This window comes from Fukomys damarensis, unplaced genomic scaffold (genome assembly GCF_012274545.1).
Source record: "Fukomys damarensis isolate Sample0158 unplaced genomic scaffold, DMR_v1.0_HiC HiC_scaffold_38, whole genome shotgun sequence".
In the NCBI taxonomy this organism is placed as follows: domain Eukaryota; kingdom Metazoa; phylum Chordata; class Mammalia; order Rodentia; family Bathyergidae; genus Fukomys; species Fukomys damarensis.
Window position 1 is genome coordinate 24,213,992 of NW_022900950.1, and position 8,722 is coordinate 24,222,713.

The 8,722-nt window shown below is 34.1% G+C and overlaps 1 protein-coding gene across 2 annotated transcripts in view; it reads left to right on the forward strand.

Moving 5' to 3' along the window:
• The window catches only part of Rnf17 (ring finger protein 17), a 161,723-nt gene that overhangs the window by 23,646 nt on the left and 129,355 nt on the right, over positions 1-8,722 (forward strand). For both annotated transcript variants that reach the window (XM_019208895.2, XM_010633821.3), the window contains exons 7-8: positions 5,607-5,778; positions 7,410-7,486. In XM_019208895.2, the coding sequence (XP_019064440.1) occupies positions 5,607-5,778; positions 7,410-7,486 (249 nt within the window). The remainder of the gene's footprint in view (positions 1-5,606; positions 5,779-7,409; positions 7,487-8,722) is intronic.

The following is an 8,722-nucleotide window of genomic DNA, read 5'->3' on the forward strand; positions in this document are numbered from 1 at the left end:
TAAAAAAAAAAAAAAAAAAAAAAAAAAAAAGAATGCTTTTACGCCCTATTTCTCATTCTTTGCCTTCTTTTATTGTTTTTATGTTGGGTCTTTTGAGGGTTTCCCACAATTCCCATAGACTTTCTTCACCTTTTAAAATGTCTTTTGTAGTTCTTGTGATTGGGTAATTTCACATATTTCATCTTCTAGCTCACTGATAAGAGTTTGAACAAACTGTTGAAGTTTTCTATTGCATTTTTAAGTTCAGCCATTGTATTCTTTATCATTAAATTTTATTTAGTTTTAAAAACTTATTTTTATTTCTTTGTCAAACTTCTAATTTTGTTCATGTACTGTTTTCCAGACTTCATTTAACATATCTGTGTTTACTATTGTTGTTTGCAGGTCTAATCTCATTCCACTCGAGCACAGACTGGAGGTAGTCTTTGTGGCTACTGAGAAAACTGCTTAAATTCCAAAGAGTATTCTGCTAGCTTTTGGAATTTGCTGTACAGGTCTTCTCCATCTTTGGTGGGGGCAGCCGTGGGTTAGAGACTGATGCTAAGATTGAAGGCTGGCTGTCTGGATATTCAAGCCAGGAAGCAGCTCCAGCCTATTCTGGAAGCAACAGTTCAGTTATGCCAGTAGTCTTTGTTATTAACTGGTCAGACATCACAGCTAGCAATTATGCTGGGTTTTCACTAAAAATGGTGTGTTTGGTCCTGGGATTTAGCTCAGCGGTTTGGTGGCCTGCCTTGCAAGCGCAAGGACCCGAGCTCAATCACCGGTACCAAAAAAAAACCACCAACAACAACAACAGCAACAACAAAATGGTGTGTTTGTTTCTGTGGGCCCCACCTCCTTGGCCCCTTGTTTTGTTTCTACATATCTGGCCTTGGGTTATCTAGTTTGTTTAGTTTTATCCTAGTTTCCCTGTGAATTGAGAAACAAAAGTGGATTTTCCAGAAAGCTCCTCTGAATGCTAGAGAAGCTAAGTGTTTGCTACCTCTGTTCTATTTTTCCCCTTTAGAAGATCATGGACTCTGAGGATTTTTCTCTGTGTCACTGTGTGTCACCTTTGGCTAAGGACAGGGCAGTCCAAGTAAGACTATTAACCTATCAATGAAGATCTTTATTCATTCCTTTGGAACACATAAGTGACTCAATTTTATTCCCATGTTTTGTGAGTTTTACCAACAATAACTTTCTGTGGAAGCTAGTGTTGATCTATTTGTGAGGGGGAGAGAAGGCTGAGGTTTACTGCTCAGCCATCTTAGTGATATCACTTTCTAGTATTTGGGGGTTTTAATTTTTTGTGTGTTTTTTTGTTTTGAGGGGGTTGTTTTTTGGGTTTTTGAGACAGGGTCTAGCTGTGTAATTTAGGCTGGCCTTGAACTCAGTTTATAGACGTTTCAGTCCACAATTGTCTGACTCATGGCAGGGAGACTTGGCAGAGAAACAGTTCCGGGCAGCAAAAGCAACAAGGAACCTTAATAGATAGCATCTTTCTGACCCTTTTATTCAGACTCCTTAGGTCAGGTAGCATCCACACTCTTAATCCTAGTGCCCTTGAGCCTACCACTGCATGGGGGAATCTATCACAAACTCTAAATTCAGTCACCTCTGGAAAAGCCCCACTGCATGCGGCTTTGGGGGAACATCTAAACACAAGCTATAACAACCATTGAGCATGGTGTTTACTATGGGTTTTTCATATATTATTTTAGATAGTTTCCTTTTCTCCCATTTTTAAAGAATTTTTTAAATCATGAAAGTTGTTGAATTATATCAAGTCCTTTTCCTGCATCAGTTGATACAACCATGTAAGTTTTTTGATTCTTTATTAATGTATGTCATGTCAGTTGAAGTTTGTATACTGAACCATCATTGCATTACAAGAATAAATCCACCTGGCCATGGTATATAGTCCTTACAACACGCTACTGAATTTGGTTTACTAGTATGTTCTGAGGATTTTTTTATTGATACCTATAAGAGTTAATAGTTTATAGTTTCTTATAGTGTTTTGTTTTTTCAGTGTTGGGGATTGAACCAAGTACCCACATGTGCTAATACTGCACTCCACCACTGAACTATACCCTCATATTATTTTTTAATACTGGGGATTGAACCTAGGGTCTCTGCACTGGATTTAATCCCCAGTACCTTTTTAATTTTGAGTCAGGTGTTAAATTGCCCGGGTGCCCTAAATTGAACTTGCAGTCCTCTCACCTCATTCTCTGTGTGCTGGGGTTGTAGGCATACACCACTGCACTGAGATACTCCCAATCTTACAGTGTCTGTGGTTTTGATTTTGATGAGTGAGCTAGGGAGACTTGTAGAATGAGTCAATGAGTATTCCCACTGTTAAATATTTTGGAAGTCTGGAGAGACTCGGTGTTATTTCATCATTAAATGTTTGGTATACTTTACCAGTTGCTACAGTTTGGATCAGTGTACCCCAGAGGCCCATAGAGAAAGGCTTGTTTCCCAGGATGGCCTTATGGAGGTCCTTATATCATTGGAGACATTCCCTCAAAGAGACTGTGAAACCTTGCCTTTCTATCTTTCTGCTTCCTGATATAACCACTTGATTACAGTGTGATGTGCTGCCCTCACAAAGACTCAGAGACTCTCAATCCTGAATTTAAACTACCAGAGTTGTGAGCCAAAATAAGCCATATTTACTTGATTAGTAGCTCATATCAGGTATTTCATTATAGTAACATGAAGCTAATATACCAGTAATGTCATTTGGCTCAGGATTTTCTTTGTTGAAAAGCATTTGATTACTGATTATATCTCCTTACCAGTTATAAGTCCATACAGATATTCTAATTCTTTGTGTGTCGGTCTTGTCATATTGTGTGTTTCTAGGAATTTGTCAATTTCATCTAAATTATTCAATTTGTATATAGGTTTTTATATTGATGAGTGTCTTTATAATCCTTTTTATTTCTGTAAAATTGATAGTAATGTGCACACTTTGTGCTTTTAATAGTTTATTCAATGTAGCTAAAATTTGTCAATTTTAATCTCTTTGAAGGAACCACCTTTTTAGTTTGTTTATTGTTCATTGTTCTCTCTGGGTTTATTCTTTTTCTAGTTCCTTATAAAGTTAGATTGATTTGAAAGTTCCTTTTTAAAATGTGTTTTTATCTACAAATTTCTGTCTCACCAATGTCGTCTTTTTTGTGTTTTTGTTTCATTTGTCTCAAGGTAGTTTCCTAATTTCCCTTGTGATTCCTTCTTTGGCCCAAGGGGTTTAAATATATATATTGTTAATTCTTACATATTTGTGAGTCATCTAGTTTTTCTTCTGTTAATTATTTCTAGTTTCATTCCATTGTGATCAGAGGAGAACTTTTATATGATTGTAATCTTTAAGTATATTAGGACTTGTATCATAACCTAACATATGGTCTGTCCTGGAAAATGTCACATGAAACTAAAGGAACATATGTATTCTTCTGTTGCTGGGTAGAAAATATATACAATGTATCTCCAATTGATCTATATAATTGCCAAAGTAATCTATTTATTGAATCTCTTCTGATTGTTTTTTCATTGTCAAAGGTGGGATATTGAAGTCCTCAATTATTGTGGACTTGTCCATAAGTCCCTCAGTTTAAGAAATTTTAATAAAAAATATGTAATTTATCAAATTTCACTTCTCATATTTTGAGATTCTGATGTTTTCCAAATTTATGCTTATATTTTAAAGTGTATATATGTGATATTAGTATAGATATCCTAATTCTTTTGGTTATTTGCATAAAAATACTTTTTCCATCTTTTCACTCTCAACAGTGTATGTCCATAGATCTAAAATGAGTTTCTTTTAACATCATATAGTTGGATCTTGAGTTTTACTTATTCTATGCCTTTTAACTAGGGAATGAATGACTCACTTACATTTAAAGTAGTTACTGGTAAGGACAGATTTTTCCTTTTTTTGGTTTCTGTATGTTTTATAGCTTTTTAATTCTTCCTCATTTTTTCTACTACTGCTTTCCTTAGTGTTTACTTCTTTTTTTGTGGTGACACATTTTAATTCCTTTGTCTTTTCTCTTTGTGCATATCCTATAAGTAGTTTGTGATTATTCATGAAAAAATATATAACATCCTAAAGTTACAAGACTTACAACAATTTGTTTTGAGTTAACAGCTTAACTTCAGTTGCAAAGAAAAATTCTGCTATTTTACACATACACCCCTCTTCATTCTTTACAATGAAGTACTGGATATTGAAAACAAGGCCTTCATATTGAGACAGCAACCGCCCTTTTGAGACAGTCTTAATAAGTAACCAAGTACTAAGTTGCCTAGGGTGGACTCAAACTTGCAGTCCTTCTGCCTCAGCCTCCCCAGAGTGCTAGGATTATAAGCATGCATCGCTATGCCAAGCTACCTGTTCTTTCTTTCCTAAATGAGGGCTTCCTACTATACCATTTTGCTGACATCATAATAAGGTCCTTCGATGTACATTAGGAAATTTCTATATTTTATCACCATTTTTCATTTCTAGAGATTGAATATTCAGTTACCAAAAGGAGTTTGGAATTTTTTTTTCACCTTGAAGGCCTATATTCAGTTTTGGTGTACTTTATTATTTTTAGGGGCCAGATTTTTTTTTTTAGTAAAATAATGAGGAGTCATTTTGTTTGATGAATGAAATAATTTAATAAGTTCAGAATTATACTTTTCTTAAGAATTATACTTTTGATTACCATAATGTAATTCCATCATCATGAATAGAAAAAGTTTTGAGTAATGAGAAAACTATATAATACTGGGGCAGGGGATTTAGCTCAGTGGTTCTGCCACCTGCCTCGCAAGCACAAATTCAATCCCCAGTAACAAAACTGTATAACCCTTCCTAAATCATTATTTTAGATATTATGGTCAATTGCTATCTTAATTCTGGTTTGGTGATGTCTATTTTAAAATCTCATATTTGTATAATATGATTCTGTTGAGGGACATTTTTTAAATGTGCAGTTAAATCCTTGTAACAAGTGAGTAAAAAGATGTCTTTGTAAGGGCCCAACAATCTTTAGGATACAGCCAGGATTTCTCTCAGTATTGGGTAGATTGATCTAGACTACAACTAGAATCTCACCTCTAATTCTGTGATAACTGTATTTATACTTGTTAAACTATCTCCTTTTACAAAATTTTCTTTTTCTCTAATCATGTTTATATGGCTTTCAACTGTAATACATTTTGGTTCAATTGAATTTGCCATCTACCAGTGTTATCTATGTTTATCAACTAGGAAAATTGTTCTTTCAGATGCTATTTAGTTGTATGCCTCATTTAACCTTGTTACTTAAATTTATCAACTAATGAAATTACTCTTTCAAATACTGTTGAGTCATTATGATTTCACTTTTATAACAGGGAATGGTGGTATATGCTTGTAATCCAAGTACCCCAGGAGGCTGAGGCAGAAATACTGTGGGTAACTTAGTAAAACTTTGTCTCAAAATTTAAAAAAAAATTAAGGGGGGTTACCTTGGTATGAAGGCCCTGGATTCAATCCTCAGCACTGCTGGCCCCCAAAATTGACCTTTATGTAAATGTTCATGAAATACTATGAAATAACTTTGGTGTCTTAAATGAAGGAAGAAGAACTTATGTGAAGAACTTCTAAGCAATACGTATGATTACTTATCACATTTAATAATAGCCAAAAGCTATATTGAAGAGAAAAAAAATGATTTGGATGCAGCTATGAAGATAGCAAAAGAATTAAAATCAGCACCTTCTCTGAGGACATTTTGTGACCTTAACCAGGTAATTTTAATTGTTTACAATGTGAGTTAGTTTTGTGATAGTTTATTTTACATGTTTTCCAATATGGGGTTTCAGATTATTATAACCTAGACAGATAGTCCTTAATCTACAATTAGGTTACATCCCAACAAACCATTATAAATTGAAAATGCATTTATTCTATTAACCTACTGAATATCATAGTTTAAGGTACACTTGTAGACTACCCAATTGTTTACTTTTTTTGATGTGTTAGTGTATCTATTATTGTTATCACAAGGTTTCCTGCCACTTGTCCAACATTGTGAGAGGATCAGACTACATATTACTATCCCAAGAAAGAGATCTAAGTTCAAATTCATAGTGTCATTTCCCCTAAATTCATATTGCTTTCACACTGTTGTAAAGTCAGAATCTCATAAATTGAACCACTATACGTCAAGGACTGTATGTATTGGTATCAATTAGGATTCTTAGGTATTTTGAATTCTAAAACAAACAGCATTCAGTTTCTTTAGTATTTTATTATTTTGTTACCACTTAGAAAACGTTTTTTGGCTTACAGTTCTGAAACTATTAGTCTATGATTACTTGGCTCCATTGCTTTGGACCATGGGGACACATCTTGTGGGAGCACATGGTAGAGCAAAACCATTTGCCTTATTGCCAGAAAACAAAAGAGAGAAGAAGGGACTGAAGTCCCACTGTCCCCTTTGAGGACTGGCCTCCCCTTCCCATTAGGTCCTACGTCTTAAAAGTTTCCATTGCCTCCCAGTACTGCCATGATGCAGACCAAATCTTTATCACACAGACCTTTGGGAGATACATGGATTCAAGCTACAACAAGATTTTTAGGACACCTGAATAAAAAATGACACATAAAGAGTAGTAAACTAGTTATGGATTAACTCTTACCTTAAAAATCTAATTCAAGATCTCATTCATGTTTTTTTCTCCTTAGCCCTTCCAGAATGTACAAGTCAACAGAAAAATTGCTTCAGTGATGTTCTATCATCTAATCTTGTGCCTACAATATAGAATTGGGCAAAAATAGAGTCCCTTGGGGGTCTTCTTTATCATAGATTATCAAATATTTGGGCCAAACCAAGATGTGGAACAAAAGCCAGTGGTTGATCTGCTTACACATTATCTAATTTATAAATGAAAGACAAAGAGTTTGCTGCCACCTTACTTGGACTGGCCATCTTTGAGCCCTAATTCTAAAAACTGATCATTTCCTGTGTGTTACACGTGAAATACTAGGCCATGAAAAAATTATAAAATTTGGTCTTTCCCCTGGTTTGTTGAATTAGGAGGATGAAGCAAAAAAAAAGAAAAATTGTTTGACTATAGCAACCCAGGTTCAAAATGAATCTGATCAGAATTTTCTCTGATCGTGTAGCTATATCCCATTTATTAGCTGGTATGTTATTGTTATCTTTTAATATATTTCTTCAAAAAAGTTTAAACCCATTTAGGGAAGAAAGCTATAAACTTCTTTGCACCCAATCCTTTAAGTGCCCAAAATTGAGTGCTTTGAATACATTAAGGAAATACCTGAAAATAATTTTCTTTCTAAAATCTTACCCTTTCCACAATATTTATGACAAAATAAAATCAACATATGAATAACACTTTTCTTTTTATTCTAGATTATCCGGACTTTGAAGTTAACATTTGAGAGTGAATTGTCACAAATTAGTTTTCTAAAACCAAGGAACCCTCCCAGGTGAGAAAGTCATCGTTCAGGATACCATAACAAATATAAAAATGTATTGGAGTGCCAGGGATTTAGCTCATTTGTGCTGTGCCTGCCTCAGAAGCACAAGGTCCTGACTTTGTTCCCCAGTACCAAAAAATATATATATATAAAAATGTATTGGAGCCTAAATTTAATACCTAAACAAGCAGTTATGATTTGAAATTTTGGGTCAAAAATGTTTCCCAACTAAGCAGCCAGTTTAAAATGTTAGGATTTATGATACATTTGAAAGTTATTCAAATGTTTTCTTTTAAATTAGTTTTTTGTTTTGTTTTGTTTTGTTTTTTGTTTTTGTACCAGGGATCGAACTCAGGTCCTTGCACTTGTGAGGCAGGCAGCGGAACCACTGAGCTAAATCCCTGGCCCTATATTAGTTATTTTAATGTTAACAACTAATTTCCATTTAGAGAAGGTAATAGTAATAAACTTATAATATAATATTTTTTTCTTTTTATTGAGTTTATTGGTACAATCTAGGTATACAATACAGTTACATTCATCATTGGGATCCTGTACCTTTACATAATAGGTCTTGAGTCTCATTTTTTCCCCTTTTCCTTGCCCTCCCTTCAACCCCTCCTCCCCTCCCCATTTACAAACATTTTATTTCCATTTTTTCAGTTTCTCATATTTTTTTCCTCTCCCTTATTACCTTTTCCCCACCCTTCCCACTTTCCCTACACCTTTAGCCCTTTACTTCCTATTTCACATTATTAATTATCTCATTAGGATCCTGTGTACTATTATAGTTTTTCACACCAGAGAAACTATTCGGTATTTCAGTTAAAGAAATCTCTGTATGAGCATTAAAAATAGGGAATCCTAAAATAAAACTAAAAAGGAAAGTAAAAGAGAAAAGGCAATGATGTAACATTAAAATAATCCTTAATTCAGGAGATGAAAATGGTCCCTGAACATACTTAAATTGCTTCTTGCTCTTGTAGTCTTATTCTTTTTTTCATTATTTAGAAAATACTTTATTAGTTTCTGTACTCAAACCCACGTAGATATGACCTTACATATTTAGTACAAGGCATTACCCCTGTACACATGGAAAAATAAAGAAATAAAAATTAACATTTCTAGACCAATATGGCTGTCCATTTCTGTACAATGCCAACTCAACACAGTAAATTGGGATAACTTTTTCCAAAGTTGAGACAGCACGGTTAAAGTTTCCCAAAATTCAATTTATATATATAT